The sequence below is a fragment of the Sander lucioperca genome, chromosome 6 (assembly GCF_008315115.2).
Source record: "Sander lucioperca isolate FBNREF2018 chromosome 6, SLUC_FBN_1.2, whole genome shotgun sequence".
NCBI classification, from domain to species: Eukaryota; Metazoa; Chordata; class Actinopteri; order Perciformes; family Percidae; genus Sander; species Sander lucioperca.
In genome coordinates, this window is record NC_050178.1 from 420,999 (window position 1) to 438,695 (window position 17,697).

Sequence of the window (17,697 nt, forward strand, 5' to 3'; positions counted from 1 at the left end):
CTCGCGGCCGCCGAGCCTCCGTTCTAAAACGGTCTCGTCTTGCAAATCTTTGGTCCAAACTGGGCTTAACATGTCAACTTGGCTGTTTGGGAGCTCAGCTCTGGTTGATTCTGGGAGCAGGACAGTTTGTCCAAACACACAGTTGACACAATCCAATAATTTGACACGGTGTCTCTGTGTCAGCTCATCTGGTATTTTGTTTTGTGAGAGGCTTACTCAGTCACAGCTGTAGTTATCGATCTTGACTTCTCAAAGTTTAAAAGTCGGGATTTATTCAATGCTAACATTTGCGTTTACTTTTTTTTCCTGCAGGTTTACATAAAGCAAATAAGCAACCAGCCCCATACCTGATACATGGTGCCAAAATCATCAATGGAGCCTTCAGAGCTTGGACTAAAAAGCAGGTATGGACACGCGAGGATACGCGTGTCAGTTGTCCATCCAAACTGTTATTCAAAGTAATGACAGTCGTGTTTGTTTTTCTTGTGATAGGCACTCTTGGAACATGAAGACGAGCTCCCAGAGAACATGAAACCATCACAGCTCATTAAAGATCTTGCCAAAGAGATCAGACTGTCAGAGGTATTCTCATTTCATTTTGGCTATAACGTGATCAACCGTTCTCCAAAGTTTTCGGAGTATTTTTACTTGTTGGCAGTAAGAAAGGACCGTTTCGATGTTTACGTCAACATGGTGATGTTCCGATGTGCGATCTGAGAGTCTTAACTCATTACTGTTTAGACTGCAATCATGTCTACTGGATATTTATGATGACTTTTGTTGGAGCACCAAAGCAACACGTCAAGTTACCTAATGACTGTGGATTTATAGACTTTGCTTCACTGCCAAAATCAGCTCCCTGTGTCAGCTTTGCACACAAAATATTACATACAGAATATTCCTGCTCCCCAGAGGATGAACCTTTTTCATTTTAGTGACCCCCATGGCTTTATTCTCCTTTGACCCACAGTACAGACTTTAGTGTTTTAGCTTCTCTACTTGGAGCTTTAGAAATTGCACGGGAAGAGAGCCGGGTGACAGGTGCGCCACTTCCTTTGCTGTCACAAAAGCGTGAAAGTTAACTGTGAAACGTTCAGCGAGAAAACCACACAGAAAAAGCAAAGTTCAAGTCCTACGAGGCAAATATAACTTTATCTTCAGTCTTTCATAAACTAACGTGAGAGATAGTTAGCCTCGTGAGACCCCCCTGATCTCGCGAGCTCCAGTTTTCCACTCGTCTGGCATCTTGAGATAGAGAAAATTTGGAGCCGTTCGCCAAACGACCGACCAATCAGCGTTGGTTTTGAGGCGGGTTTAGGTGTGACGCAACGAGAACCGACTGTTCCGGCTTCCACAGATGAGATGAGCGTAGCTATCGCGCAAGTTTTATCCGAATTAGAAAGTATTCCTTCATTGAAAGAAGAGCAAAAAAACGGCACTGGAGGCTTTTCTCGGAGGAAAAGATGTTTTTGCTCTTCTCCCGACTGGTTTCAGCAAGAGTTTGATATATCAACTACCTTTCATATCAATCGCCCCTTCCCAAAAGTTCTCCAACGGAAAGTTCCCAGATGGATATGCCGAGCAAATGCGAAGCAATCCATCTGGCGGAGTCAGGTTAAGAGATAGTAGCATCCAACTTTATGCTAATGTTAAAAGGTTATATTAATGAAATTTTTGAATTTATTAATTTCAAGGCAGTATGCCTTTAGGAACACAAGGAAATTCAGAAAAATCTGACCCTGTTATGGACAACACATGAGAGGTTTATATTTATTATAATGTAATCGGTGACATGATAATCCTGGACTAACATTAATGTTAGCTTCTCCAGCAGGTGAACTAGTGTCAAACTTTGTGATATAAATAAAATCTCTTTTTTTTTGTAACCATTTATTGCACATGACAAATGGCAATCACAAGGTACCAGAGTGATGTGAGTGATGCCTCCAGTCATCGTTTTGTTACTTAATAAATAAATATTGTCTTTATTTAGTTATTTAAAACAAAAATGCAATCAACCCATTGATCAATGAACTAATAATTTCAGCCCCGGTTCAGTAAGGCTCAAATTGCAGATTCCAAAATGACAGCTTACTTCACACGTTGCATTCCCTGCTTTCACTTCTAGAATGCAACAAAAGCCATTAAGAGTGAGCCCAGCGTGAAGGTACCGGTGGAGGAGCCCCCGTCCACCCACTCGGAGCCCGAAGAGCCCGTCTCCCCGGCCCATGTCCCATCACCCAGCAGAGAGAAACCCAGAAAGAAAGCTTCCAAACCCCCCAAACCTCCCAAGCCTCCCAAACCCCCAAAGATGCCCAAACCTCCGAAGGTGCCGAAGGTCAAGGAGGGAGGAAAGAAGAAAGCGAAGAAAGCAAAAGAGTCCTCGCCGCCTCCTAAACCCTCCAGCTTCGCAGCCCTTGAGTCCCACGCGAAAGACATCCTGAGTAAAATGGACCAGCCGAAAAAGATGAAGGTGAGTGTACTGTAGATGGAAATGGGAGCGGATTCCGCATCCCTTCTAGCGGAAAGCTTGTCGAAAGTAACCACATATGCAGAATAGTAAATACTGTAATTACTCTTAATAATAGTTGTGTCTTCCTTCAGGCTGTGAAGAACGTCCTGAGTATATCAGAGAAGGAAATATCGAAGCAGAACAACGTGGAGAAGTTTGAAATCAGAGAGCAGAATAAAAACAAGACTGAAGCAAAATGGAAGTATAAGGTAAGAGCATCTCAGCTTGTTAAATAATATCACAGTCCTATTAAAGGCGGCTCAAACTGTTGTGGAAGTCACAAGCTGAGCAGCTGAACAGGAAGAAAAAAAAAATATGTCGGACCATCCATAAGGGATTTGCACACTTCACTTCAAAGCAATCAGCAAAAATAATGATGTGGCCAAGTCGCACATTGGAGGCCTGCAGCTCATCAGAGAAACATCCAGCCTCCCTCCCAGAGTTTACCTAATGGAATTACACCACGTCCATATCCACTGCCTTCCTTCTAAGTATTTACATATGCCCTCATCTTTATAAAAAAAAAAAAAGAAAAAAAAAGCTTGTTGTATCGTTATTGCTGAAAAACAGGGGGAGGGTTTTTGGAGCAAAAGTGTAATTTTAAGACATTGGAGGGCTTTGGTTTCATGGAAAACTTAAACTGCTGTGGAATGCCTGCAGATCTCCATCCAACTCCTCCTTCCCATCGGGCCAAACATTTGCAGATGGAGCGGAGACCCTGTTAGATGGTTACCAAGGTCACTGGAGAGCTCCTCTGTGTCGTGTGCAGGGCAGTTAGGCCTCCACCGTACCTTACTGTCCATTACAAGAATGCGGGAGACGGTTTCAAGTTACGCCGCGTTGTCACATGCCTTTAATTTAGGAGTCAAAGTGGTTGTGGAGTGAATATTTGAAAATGTATATTCTTGGATTTCAGTTAATTACACAGTCTGCTCAGTGGTGATTTTTTTATGGCAGCAGTGTTGCATTCCTCTTAGTAAATGTGGCTTAGTTTAAATATGTCATAAGTGAATATCATTAATTGATTAGACAAGTACTCATCATATGTTTTTTCACTCTCCGTCTAATACCAGGCATTAAAATCCAAACACGTCTTGACTTGATACGTTGATTTCAGTCCATTGCAGCTACAGTATTTATCCTTATTCCTAGCAGGGTTTTTGTATTGTTTAATTATGACTCAATAGAATAAGTGGAAGGGAGCCATAGTGTTGAAAAGATGACACACTGATTATTTGAGTTTATTATTGAGTACATTTGGGGAGTCAAAATACTTAAACAGGAAGAAAATGTGCTGATTATTAAATGTTACGTAATACAAGCAGATTCTATTGGTACATGGTTGGCAAAAAGACAATAACATAAGAGATAAAGAGATTAAAAAAATAAAAAGGGAGACAGACTTATTATTCATTGTTATGGAGGGGATAGTGACATGAGTTATATAGGAAAGTAGATACAAGGTTTGGGATATATTTAATTACAATTGCATGAATTAAAGGTCAAGGGTTGAAGCCACATTGTGAAACTCCAAAAATTCAATCCCGTGTTTGTTTTTGAACACTTTTGAAAAGGTTTCTTTTAGGTTGTGACCCAGATATATTTATTTTGATAAGATGTAAACACATTTGACTTATCATAACCTTATAAAACATGTTGGCAAACACAGAGTGACATTAGCACTTATTGGGAGCCATGTTTCTGAGGAAAACCTCTCTGTCTTTAGCTGCTAAATGCTCCGCTGGCTTCACTAGCTCGTCTCTGACTGTGTCTGTGAGCAGCTCATATTTTATTCACTCAAAACTGCTGTTGCTGCTGGAAACCAGACCGGAGCTGAGAAACTGAGCTGTGGCTCGGCCCTCTTTAACATTACACTTAGTCATTTGAGCTATTTTTAATATAAGACATATTGATAAGTGCTGCTGTAATCTGGAATTCTTTTTTTTAATTTAAATGTCTGTTAAGTCACTACCTATCACTCAAGGAGGTACCACCATAGATATATGGGTACCACAATGTTGATTGAGCATATGGCCCACTGATGAAAGTATTGAAGATTTATATATTTGCATTATTACCAACTGGGTGTCTGGCGTGACATTTCTCCGAAACTGGCTCTTTTTTGACAAGAAAAAGTTGACTAAGGCACTTTTGTTGTTAAAAAGAAGAAGCTGGCAGCGTTTAGGTTCCAAATAGCAGCCGAGAGAGTCTTTTGTTGCTATAACAACAGCTACTGCTACAGTATCCTAGAGCGCTATGTGGAGTGGTGCTAAAGCTAACAAAAAACAACAAGATAAAACAAAGTGGTGGAGCAAGCTAGAGAAAGAACAGAGAGAGAGAGGTGCTAACGTTAGATAAAACAAAGTGGTGGTGGGAGCTAGAGAAAGAACAGAGAGAGAGAGAGAGAGAGAGAGCGGTGCTAACGTTAGATAAAACAAAGTGGTGGAGCGAGCTAGAGAAAGAACAGAGAGAGAGAGAGAGAGAGAGAGAGAGAGAGAGAGAGAGAGAGGTGCTAACGTTAGATAAAACAAAGTGGTGGAGCGAGCTAGAGAAATAACAGAGAGAGAGAGAGTGGTGCTAACAGATAAAACAAAGTGGTGGAGTGAGCTAGAGAAATTCTACATCTATTCTAAATCTGCTCTCAGCATGATTCCATTGTTTTCACTCAAATATAATTTCTAAATCAACCAGGACTGAAATCTGAAGGAGTAAGTTTGTCACTAAAGATGCTGTTGTGTGCTAAGTTAATATGGTGATTTCATTCTTCTTGAATTTTACAGAACAGTAAACCCGATTCCCTGCTGAAAATGGAGGAAGAGTGCAAATTTGACAGAACGCCGCTGTTGGGCAATAAGGACAGATTCAGCTTTACTATGTCTCACAAGAAAATGCTTGGGTATGTATGGAATGGCTGGGATTACCATACAAACGTTTCATGAAAGGTCTTCGGAGAGGAGAGCATGTTAACCTTCTCGGTGTATTATGGTGATTATGGAGCTATGTGGCTATCATCACCATACCCATTAGACTGAGCCTTGTATCACTCCCTTATTGTCCTGTGGTTTCCTCTTCAGCTCCAAGACGCTGAAACCTCAGACCAACTCAAGTGTTTTTGGATCATTACAAAACCTAAAAGAGGACAAAACCAAACCAGTGAGAGACGAGTATGAGTACGTCTCAGATGAGGGGGAGCTGAAGATTGACGAATTCCCCATCAGGCGGAAAAAGAACACCGTCAAGAGAGATCTGTCCTGTGAGTATTTAGTGTAGTGTTTCAGTTTGTTAAACCTCAACACTTTTTCTTTGTTGATGTACAAATGTGTCTGTAGAAATATTTTGAAAATCATCATTGAATTGGTCAGATTATTAGATTTGCTCATTATTTGATCCAATATTTCCTGGTCTATAGACTAAATCACCGCGATGTTTCACCTAAGCAATATTACACGAGAGGGTTTGATTTAACGTCATTATTGGCACGACAGTAATGTGGCTAGGAGATTCATAAGCATCACTTAAGTTATAACAACGGTTACCAACAAAATAAAACGGTATTCATATTGTGGGGCAATTCGCTCTCAAAATACAAAATAAAAAGTAACAGAGACGATTTCTAGTCCCTCCCTGTTTAGTCAGCTAGTCAACTTAAGCTAACGTTAGCTTTGTAGAGATCGTGGGATTTCCCAAACTGAATAACTACCGCACATATAAACACCAAACTGCTTTGCTAGCTCTATCCTGTTATAACTTAGATATCTGCTGAAACGTTTTTTTCAATGGATAGATTTAGATACTAAACGTCCGCGAACTTCAAACAACAGAGACAAACTCCTGTCCCTGTAAAACGTTAGTCAGCAGCTAACTTAAGCTAACGTTAGCTTTGTAGACATCGTGGGACTTCCCAAACTGAATAACTACCGCACATATAAACACAAAACTGCTTTGCTAGCTCTATCCTGTTATAACTTAGATATCTGCTGAAAAAAATATTTTTTTCCATGGATAGATTTAGACACTAAACGTCCGCGAACTTCAAACAACAGAGACGAACTCCTGTCCCTGTAAAACGTTAGTCAGCAGCTAACTTAAGCTAACGTTAGCTTTGTGTAAATCGTGAGACTTCCCAAACTGAATAACTACCGCACATATAAACACAAAACTGCTTTGCTAGCTCTATCTTGTTGTAACTAAGACGTCTGCTGAAAAAAAAAAATGTTTCCATCAACACATATAGCTCCCTGTATGTCCGCGAAAATCACATTTAACAGCTATTTTCTACATAGGCACAGCTGATCCAAATATATCCAGTGAAGGTTAACTTCAGAGCGTTGTAACAAATGAGTCGTTTAATCCGATGAATCACTTTATATACTGGTTGGAGAGCTTTTGTGTGTTCCACTGTGGTTCCTGCATTACTTACATGAATACAAATGTTTTGAAACAGTTTTTTAATTCAACTCCGTAATGTTGACAGAGAAATGGCGGAGTGATATTTTAAGTGATGCGCCAGGTGTGCTCAAATGGCTCTGGGTGTGCTGTCATGCTGATATGAGCGCGTTCTAAATGTCTAGTTGACCAATCAGATTGTCTGGTCGGATCTACTTGTTATATAATAACCAAAAATCAATTCCAGGCAGACAAATATCACTTTAGGGCGTAGCATAGCAGCAAACACACAAATCAGACATTTACTCATCAAGCAATATCAAAAATGGTTTGTACACCTTCAAAAAGTATTTTTGTGAATTCCTTTTGTTGAAATGAGGGAATTTATTTGAGTGTGTGTATAAACAAATGTATATATAAATACTAATGCATTAAGCATTTTGGTATATTTGGGTACATAAAGGGTTAAAACCAGCCTTGTTCCAGGTGAGACATCATCTTCCTACATAGCTAGCTAGCTCGCTTCATCCATGGAAAATAGCAACAGAAAAAATGCCCACAAAAATGGATGGATGAGGTGGTCGCAGCCTCACAGGTTGTTGACATCTACTAGCTCCAAGCATTAGCTACACATGCTTCACACAACACAAATATAATTCATATATGTTTACATTCGATGTGTAAATTTGTCCTTTGGGCTGTCTATACTGTAATTTATTTCTTTTGGTTAATCTTCACGACATCTACTTCCTGTCTGTCCAGTTTTTTGGGGAGTTTTTTATGGTCTGAAGCGAGGGTCTAAAGACAGATCAGATGGTATTGTATGCTGTACAGATTGTAAAGACCCTTGAGGCAGATTTGTGATATTGGGCTATATAAATAAAATTGACTTGATTTGACACAAAAAAAGCAAAATTACCTCTGAATAAATAAAGTGAAACAAAATGGGAATTCAGTCTAATCATTAGTTTATTAGTCAGCGAAGGCCCCTGCACATATGTGCGAAGTTTATATATATATATATATATATATATATATATATATATATATATATATATATATATATATATATATATATATAATTTCCAAGGGCTGTACTTTAACCTACTGCTTTATTAGATTTATCCCAATTGACTTCAAAATTGGTCAGTACAATCTCAAGACCTTGGCAAAGCTATCTTGCGAAGCATTTGAGTTCTCATTGAATGGTGTGGACGTAGCAAGGGGTCATATTTCCACGTTACGCCTCGAAAAAGCATGGTGGCTCAATGGTTAGCACTGTGGCCTCACAGAAAGAAGGTTCTGGGTTCAAATCCAGGTCATTCTGGGCCTTTCTGTGTGGAGTTTGTATGTTCTCCCCATGTTTGCGTGGGTTTCCTCCGGGTGCTCCAGTTTCCCCCACCGTCGAAAAACATGTACTAGGTTCTCCAGTCAGTGCCCTTGATCAAGGCACTGGCTCAGATCTGGAGTTGGTCCAAGGGCAGTAGGGCAACCTAGTGGCAACATGAAGTCAGAATTAATGATGTCACAGGTCATCCGAATTATATGAAATTTATATTGTGTGTGGTCTACACATGATTAACAGCAACATGACGTATAAATAGTGTGTGTTCTCATTGTGGACAGAAGAATCGGTGCAAAATGAAATGAAATAACAAAATTTAAGCGCTGGCCACTCCATGAAGGGAATTAGGTCTAACTGCAGTGTCCAACGGTCATGGAAATGCACAGTTTTAGTACAGTACTGTACAGTAATTAAGAATTGTTTTGCTATGAATACCGGTGATCAGGTATTATATTAGCACTGATACCCAGCCCTACAATCAATAATGAAACAATATTTTGATTAACAACTTAGGTTTGTTGCTCAATAAATGCATTTGTCTTCCCAGTTTTGTCAGACATCAAAGAACCCATTCAGCCAGCCAAGAAACCAAAGTTCCAACCCTTGGTGACCAAGGTATGTATCACGACATCACCTTAGACTAATGGCCTTGACCATAATCAAATGTTGTGACGCTAAGGAGCTAATATTTGAGCAGTTGTAATGTGATTATGTACTGTATATACATGAAGAGAAACACTGGACCAGATCCCCCCATGAGCAGCAGCCATTTTTACGTGTACCATTGCCATAGTAACGTTCAAACTTCCGTGTAAACCGACTTCCAGAAAGTCGCGGAGGTGAGGTTTTGTAGTAACGGACAAACAAGCAGTGGAGTAGTATCATTACGAGGCAGAGAGCCAGCCGCTAAATGAGTCACATTTAACAACTTGCACGTTGCTATGCGCTGTGACCAGTGTGGCGCGCCAGAGTTAGCAAGCTAACATTAGCTGCGACACAGTTTACAGCCCCACTAGTCTATATCGATGACCATTAATTTACGGGATTACTCTGGTTCCGCCGGATGTCCGTCCCCTTCCTCTTTCTTTGTGTTCGCGTTCTAACCTCCGGTGGATTTCTGAGGACTATGGTTAACTGCTCCTCAGATCTCTGCAGGGTAAATCCAGACAGCTAGCTAGATTATCTGTCCAATCTGAGTTTTCTGTTGCACGACTTAAACAACTTTTGAACGTACACATGTTCCACCAAAACAAGTTCGCCGCTGAGCCTCTCCATGTCTTTATGATGGAGTATAATTAACCGGAGCTGACTGGAGCTAACCGCTAACCGGAGCTAATCGTTGCTAATTGTTGCTAACCGAGCCTTCAGTTCCTGTTCTCCGTGCCCGTATTCATTAACTGTATTTATGGACTCGAGCCCAAATAAAACCCGCCATTTTATTTAACAGAAGGGGGTTAACAGTAGCCTGGATGCCGAATTTAGCCCCGCCCACAACATTTGAGGTCGGGAAGTTCGGTCTGGACTTGAGCCGTTGTGCAGCAACTATGCCCGAACCAGAGCTGTTCGGACCAATCCAATTGTCCGGGCGGGCTTTATACGATGATGAACAGATGATCAACAGTAGCGCAATCAACCACGTCACCAAAGAGCGCTTGGGTTGAATTCGTTTACAACAAAGATGGCTGCCATCGCGTCTGTTATAGAAGATATCGACAGCGCATTCATTTTAAAAGAGGAACAGAGAACCGCGATCACGTATTTATACGCATTGCCACACCCGTCTGCTGTTCGGTTGAAACACGCCCCCATAATCACAGCCCAATGGAGCAGTATCAGACTCAAGTAAGTTAATACACAGGGACCCGGAGAAATCAAACACCATATTCCTCTGTGTCTCTCACGTCTGTTTCTACTCCATGCACTTTGTCCAAAACCAGAGTGTGGACTCCTCAGATGAAGAGACTCTGCACATAGACACAGAGGCCAAGTCTGAAGTCAAAAGCCGCAACTCCAAGGTGAAGAAGAAGGGCAGCAGCGCTGCAGGGATTCTTGACCTCCTGCAGGCGAGCAAGCAAGTGGGAGGGATTGACTACAGCACCAACAGGTAGACTGACCTCATTTTGTTCTGCTTCTTCACTCCAGGTCCTTCAACCCCTGTGGAACTTTACATCTAAACACACTTGGGTTACAGCACATGCACAGCGTTACTCTCTGAATGGCCCCACTGGAATGAATTTCAGGTCTTACGCCTACCTTAATGGGGCAACCCGCTGACAAACAAACGGCCCGCTCAACGGCGATGTAATTGGATAAAAAAAGCTAAATTTCATAACTTGGCTTCAAGCTGAAAAATCGACACAACAACAATTTAGGCAGATTGTTTCAGCAGTTTGTGTTGAGCTTGATGCTCCAGGCTCCTCTGCTGTTTGCTGTTCTGCTCAGCTTTTGATGGTCTGTTTCCACCACACTGAAAGCTACAAATGAGCAATGAAAGAAAGAAAGAAACATCAGCTGAAATATGTTAATTGTTCCAGTGCTTTGAATAGGGAACGTGGCGAGTGCGGGGACTGAAGCGGCCGCAGTTCATTAGCAGTGTTTGACAGTCACTTTGCTCATTGCTTAATGTGTGCGAAGATATTTCCATTGCTGATTCATAACAGGTCTCTGAAGGACATTTAGAGTCGCTCTTCCAGATTTGGTGTCAAATGAAAATGATGCTTATTAGCACAAGCGGTGGCTTCAAAGCCTTTTTTTTTTTTTCTTCTATTATTTCTCTCAGACACTCTTCACCTCTGCCAGCGTGCTGACTGCTGTGTAATGGCTGTGTTGTTGTGTATTTCTTATTGACGTACTTACAGTCAGCCACCTGCATCTCCCAGCACACAGGAGGCCATTCAGGGCATGCTGTCCATGGCCAACCTGTCGTCTTCAGACAGCTTGCAGCAGCCGTGGAGCAACAGCCAGTCTAAAAACAATAGCCAGTCGAAGAGCAACTCTCACAGCACGCAGGCTGGCAAGAAGTCCAGCGGAGGAGCTGGCAGCGGCAATGGTAAGCGGCCCACCAAACGGCTCCCGAAGAAACCCAGGAAAAGCAGCAGTATTGAGAGTCTGGATTACGATGACGACCAGGACCACATGGACGCGTGTTTCAAGGACTCTGATTATGGTAAGCGCCGAAAGACGACTTATTCCTCTTGTTCCTGTTTTATTAGAATTGTAAAAGCACAGCAGATGCAGCTCACCCAGGTCAGAGCAGGGTCACAGGGTTATACCAATGAGAAAATAATTATCTGCCATGCCTGATTCTCACTGCTGCTAACAGGGGCTGTTAAAAACAGATTGGCCCTTGATGGAGCATTACGTGGGTCTTTAATTCTAAATTTGGCCTTGAACTTTTCATTAGGAGTAGATGATAGGGTTTTTGTTTCTTTTTCGTGCCTCCTTTCCATATCCACCCTTTCGTGTTGCTCCAATTTGTGATTGTATTTCCTTTTGAAAGGTTTCCTTTCTGAGCCCCATCCAAACACAGCTGCTCGGACCCTCCCAGCTTGTTAATAAGCCATTAACACGAGTTGTGAATTGTTATTTGACATGCTTTTTGAACTTCAAATTAGTGTCTAATTAGTTGTTCGCAGCACGAACATTCTCGGCCTGAAGTCTTCAGGCCAGCGTAAAACGTTTCCTGACACACTGGCACCCTTTTTGTCTTTTGTAAACAGGCAGTTTTCCTGATATACTGTATATCTTGATCATCCAATTATCAGAAATGAAAGGTTGTGCTGCGCGCAGGCAGAGAGAAAGGGGGCAGTCCACAGCTGTCTCACAGCTGTCCTGCATGCTGTCACTGGAAACTTCCACCATTTTAGAGAAGCAGAAATAAGTGCATCTGAGTCACATTCTGTGTTTTACATGTGTGACAATAATTGGCCGGTAATGTTTAATTTTCGACGTCCTCTCATTGAAAAGCTTACATGCCTGACATGTTCGTAATCTGTTACATCTTTTGATTACAGTCTACCCATCGTTGGAGTCTGAAGAGGATAATCCTGTTTTCAAATCCAGATCGAAAAAACGGAAAAGTAGTGACGACACTCCATACAGCCCGACAGGTAAATAAACTTAATGTCTTAAGAAAGATTGAAGATTCTTTATTAATCCCGCAGTAGGGGGGAATTAGTTACAGCGGCAAGGGATAGTGCAAAAACGTACAAACAGCTGTATCTAGTTGAAAGTTCTACACTAAATGCGTTCTAAACTTGTATATGGATGTCATGGCAGCCCGTGTCGGGCCCTCAGTTCCTCGACAGGAGCGGCCGGCGAGAGACGGAGCCCGAGTGGCCTCCATAGAAACGGGACTGGCCGCGGCTGCAGCAAAGCTTTCTCATCAGGTATGTCATCGTGACAATAGTCATACATAATAGTAGTTAGGGCTGGGCGATATGGAGAAAATCAAATATCACGATATTTTTCACCAAATACCTTGATATCGATGCTGCAACGGTATTGTAGGGTCGACTATTGGTGCTTTCACAAAATATTTACACAATGAGATTTTTGATAAATAATCATCAGTAATGTGGATATAATGACTGAAGTGGGTAAAGGCAAATAAAAGAACAGTTACAAGTAAGTTCAGAAAATGACATCACTTTACTGTAATGCAGCCTTTTAAACCAGGAAAAGACAACAATCATGCCGTATTACGATATCCAAAATCTAAGACAATATCTAGTCTCATATCACGATATCGATATAATATCGATATATTGCCCAGCTCCAATAGTAGTAACTATTCCTGTAAGTGTTGCTCAACAAACAAAAAAAACATGTGTTAATAGGAGGAGCAGCAGAAAACTAAGAAGAAGAAGAAAAGCACCAAAAAGAAGGCAATAGTAATTGAGGAGCCCCCGAAAATCTCTCAGGACAGTAGCTCGCCGGAGCACAATCTGGACTCCCAAGACGGCAGCTTGACAGACCACGAGTTCAACACTGGAACAGTCAAGTCGCCGGGAGGGCCACAGCCCATGGCGCCGGGGGTTTTCCTCAGCCAGAGGCGGCCGTCAGTTTCTTCTCCCAACAACAGCACCAACTCCACGAGCACCAACAGCAGCAGCCTGGCCAAGGGGGAGCGGGGGGTGTCAGCAGACGCCAAAGGTGAGTCACAACGAAAGCTTCTCCGGGCGCAAGACCATTCAGACCAGTACCTTCAATTAGCTGGAGACATGTTTGCTTTATGCTAATGCCAGGGTCAGACGACACAAATTCAACACGGTTGTGACCCGACAGGCGCGTCACGTTCAAAGTGGTGCCCGATAATGAGGGTCGGGGGCCGACGGACGCATCTTTACCTCTCGTAGTGTGACATCATCAAAGATCAGCGACCTAATGTCTGGGACGCTTCACCACCACAACGCAGAAAGTCTAGCATGGCTGGATTTTTTTTTTTTTGTGCCTTTTTCCGCCCAGTGTGACATGTTCTACGACGTGTTCCTTGACTTTGACCAATAGGAAGAGAGAGCGCTCTCTGCCTCTCTGGCGCACATATGTAACCATGGTGAAGAAGGAGAGACGCTGCTGCTGCTGTCCACTGGAGGAAAGATACACACAGTCCACACCATATATCACGGCAGGGATCGCCTTGCTTCCCAGCATTGCACGCTAGCGGGCTCGCCGCTAGCAGTTATCTGTTACTCTTCACTTTGACCACTGACAAGCAAAGAAAAACAGGCTCCACCCTCCTACAACCACCATGGCTGCACCTGATTGGACGAACGCCACACTACGTGGGGCTCCCGGATTTCAAAACCGACCATAATAGCGGCTCATTCGGAATACGATCTCTTATTTTACGAAAATAGTTCACCAAAAACGTGTTTCTGAAAACATTTCAAGCGAGAAATATAGGCCGTGCAGTTGCTGAATCTGTCTTTATTTCAGATTGACGGTCAGATTTTGGTGAGTTTTTGAGACGCTGCTGCTCCACCAAAGCGCAGACCTATGAACTTGTGCGTGATCTTCGCGACAGCACGCGATAATGGGTCCGGGGGGGCTGGTCGGTGTCAAACTAGTGTTGCCACTCTTCTGTCCAAGACGTTTGGCACTATGGGCCCTATCTTGCACCCAGTGCACCGCAAATCCCGATGCAAGTGTCTTTGCTAGTTTAAGACCGACGCAATTTCCCGTCCAGCGCCCACACCGTAAATAGCAAATGCACCTGCGCCCATCTGTGCGCCCATGGGCGTGCTGGTCTTACATGGAGGTGTGTTCAGGTGCATTCTGGGCGTATTGCTATCTTGAGGCAGCGGGAAGTGATCACGCCATTGACCAACAAAAACCTGGTCTAAAGTCAATAACGTAGCATTTCATTGTTATTTTAACAGCAAATTAGTAAAATGCGCCTAGGCTCATGCACAGCGTGCGCACACTATGCTTGTTACACAAACACAGAGAAGCTCAGCAGCACACAAACATGCAAAAGATTAAAAATAGAAATATTACGGTGCAAATCCATCATAATAGCAATGCGCCAAAGTACAAACGCGCCTGGCTTTCAAAGGGTATGGGAGATGACAGTCTAATTGGTTTGTTGCATGTTACACCCAAAACACACCTATGAATTAATAAAGACACTAAGTACAACCCTTTTGAACCATGCGCCCGGCACACGGACCCTTTTTCCCGCCGTCAAACTAGCAGAAGTGGATTCATACACGCCCTAAACGCACCTGCGCCAGGGCGCTTCACGCCGTGCGTTTCGATCGTTAAAATAGGGCCCTCAGTCTGACACAGTGACTGTCGTGTAGTCTGATCCTGGCATAAGCAGCATCAAGTTGGATGGTAACGTCAGCCCACACTTTGGTCCAGACTGAAATATCTGAACAGCGAACAGCACGCCGTTCACTACCGGGCCTGTTTGTAACTTTAGCTGTTTGGATTATTCATGCATGCATTTATTTTTTTAATGAATTGATTTTATAGACATTTTCAACAAAAGTAATAAAAGTGTCTCAGAATTTCTCAGCAAGTTTCTTGGAAAGAACTGTGTTCAGTTGGTGTGCTTGATTCCAAGTAATTGCTTGCATAACTGAGAGAGGCGTAGGTCGCAGCAGATAAGCAAAGTATTTGTGTACAGAGGAGCATACTATTCAATATATATGGAGAATCATTTTTCCAATCACCAAATGAGCATATGGAATGAATATTTACTCACTGAGCAGTTGTTATCCCTATGTTCAGTACCAACTACATTATTTTCAAGAAACTTGTCAAGAATTCTGAGGAAACCACAGGCTCCTAAAATGAAGCACTACTGGAATGAGTATTTAATAACTATTAGCAATAAACAGTATGGTTCAGCAGCTTCTGCCTTTTATGTATGCAAAGTATATTCATCATGTTAGACGTTTATATGAACTATTATAGATTGGTGTAAATGATCGGTGCTGCAGATGGATGCAGAAGTTACTCTGAGAAAGCATCTGCACCAACCCGGTTAAAGCATTTAATAATGGACTTTTCACATTACATTTAATGATCTGTATTTATTACCTCAAATAACTCCCAACGTTTCTGTTAAAAGGAACTATTAAATGTGTGAAAAAGATGGAATTGCAACACAAATGATTATGATTGTGTTTTCGCTTAAAGGTTCCCTGTGTTGTTTTTTTTAACTGCTAAAGGCGGTATGGAAAAATGTTTTTATGAGACGCATTCTTGCCAATAGTTTCAAGTCATTCCCACTGATTGACAGTTGATGGCATTAATGGGCCAAGGAACAAACCCAAGTCCCAGTATGAAGGCAGGAGAAAAGAAGGCTCAGAGCTGTCAAGCATGCATTTAGACACGGACGGTTTTAGTATATATCATTTAGCTTCATAAGGGAGTAAAGATCTTATCTGTGAAAGAAATTCAGTTATTACTGCAGCAGGACCAAGATTGGTGTTTGGTGTTTTAAGCCCCCAATGTCGTCTTTCAGGCAGCGCTGCATGGAAGGCTCTAGGGTTAGGCCAGGGTTACGGTTAAGGTTAAGGTTAGGGTTAGGGTTAGGTGCCTTGAAGTCGACGGTCGCAGCGCTGCCTTGTAGTCAACGGTGGGGGCTTAAAACACCATCGAGCACCAAGATTACCGTCTTATCTCCTGTCTTTTTTGTGTGTGTGTTCTTTTCACAGCTAAGCGGCTAAAGAAAGGCATGGCAACAGCCAAACAGAGACTTGGAAAGATTTTAAAGATCCATCGAAATGGAAAGCTCCTCCTGTAGCACGCAGCAGAGAAGACTGCTGTCGGACTGGGAATTCATCCCCACCTCACATCTCTCCCCCCTCCTTCACTGATTAAAGCCAACAATGGAAAAAAAAAAAAAAAAAGAAAGAAAATCATGCATTTTCAATTTCTAAGAAGAACATCACTCAAATAGGTTTTTGCCTCTACTTATACTTTATAACTTTCAGATATTAAAGTGTACAGAACCTACTATAAATATTTTTTAAGAGAACATGTCTCATTTTACTACAGCTGTCAGTTTATCAGGGGTTGCTAAAACATGAAGTAGAAGTACATTGCAGTCATTCCAAGATATTTTTTTTTTGAAAGTATCCCTTGCATGTATTCAGTTGCATGTGCGCTTGGGTCAGGGTTGGGGGATTTTTACACATTAATTCCTACTATATGGATGCAGCTTATCATTGCCAACCAAGATTCTCTGTGCATCGACTCGAGCATTTATCTCTTTCCGTGTTAACACTTAGGTTTGCAGAGCACTATCTAGCGGTGGTATTTATTTATTTGTGTCGAGTCATAAACAGGAAGTGGGACTTCAACTGTAAAGCACAAAGTGAGTCATGTGTACCGCTGTGTATGAAACAGGATGTTTGGACATGAGAAGAGTAGGATTTCTTTAGCTAATGATAAGCCTCATCCATGTCAGGTCTGCAGTTACATGGGGATACTTTCTCTCTTCTCTTGCTTTCACAGGCAGCACCTGTTTGTTTTTTTACAGCTTCACGCAGTACAATATATAGAATGTAGCTTGTACATAGCCTTTTAAATTACTACTTTTTGTATTCTTTCCCCTTAAGGTTTGATTCTACATTTTTACCGGTTTTGCTAATTATGAATAAATGAATAAAAATATATATATGGATATACAGCATAGTTCTGATTTTTGGGGTTTTTATTTTGTTTTTATTTTTAATAGCAGAGATTAATTCCCCCTGTTACATTTAAAGGGTAACTACCATTTTTTTTCCAACCTGGACCCTATTTTCCTATGTTTTTGTGTCTAAGTGACTGATGGGAACAACAATCTTTGACATGGTCCAGTATTAAGAGAGATCGCTGCAGTCGGCAGTGGAGAAACAAGCTGCAATGTAACTTAATAGGGCAATTGTCCAGCTTGTATTTACCTTCACAAAAGTGCTCGTTTTGCCGCTGACAGACTCAGATTAATATTCTAAGT

General features: G+C 42.0%; 1 protein-coding gene across 2 annotated transcripts in view; it reads left to right on the forward strand.

The window, feature by feature from the left end:
- phf2 (PHD finger protein 2) overlaps positions 1 to 17,384 on the forward strand; it is a 39,284-nt gene extending 21,900 nt beyond the window's left edge. The window contains exons 10-22 of one of the 2 annotated variants that reach the window (XM_031300218.2): positions 313 to 404; positions 493 to 582; positions 2,129 to 2,473; positions 2,605 to 2,721; positions 5,293 to 5,408; positions 5,587 to 5,765; positions 8,791 to 8,858; positions 10,181 to 10,347; positions 11,123 to 11,409; positions 12,257 to 12,352; positions 12,522 to 12,631; positions 13,082 to 13,397; positions 16,412 to 17,384. In XM_031300218.2, the coding sequence (XP_031156078.1) occupies positions 313 to 404; positions 493 to 582; positions 2,129 to 2,473; positions 2,605 to 2,721; positions 5,293 to 5,408; positions 5,587 to 5,765; positions 8,791 to 8,858; positions 10,181 to 10,347; positions 11,123 to 11,409; positions 12,257 to 12,352; positions 12,522 to 12,631; positions 13,082 to 13,397; positions 16,412 to 16,500 (2,072 nt within the window). In that variant the 3' untranslated portion in view covers positions 16,501 to 17,384. Of the gene's footprint in view, positions 1 to 312; positions 405 to 492; positions 583 to 2,128; positions 2,474 to 2,604; positions 2,722 to 5,292; positions 5,409 to 5,586; positions 5,766 to 8,790; positions 8,859 to 10,180; positions 10,348 to 11,101; positions 11,410 to 12,256; positions 12,353 to 12,521; positions 12,632 to 13,081; positions 13,398 to 16,411 lie in introns of both variants that reach the window. The other variant, XM_031300217.2, reaches the window with a different exon arrangement.
- The last annotated feature ends 313 nt before the right edge of the window (positions 17,385 to 17,697 follow it).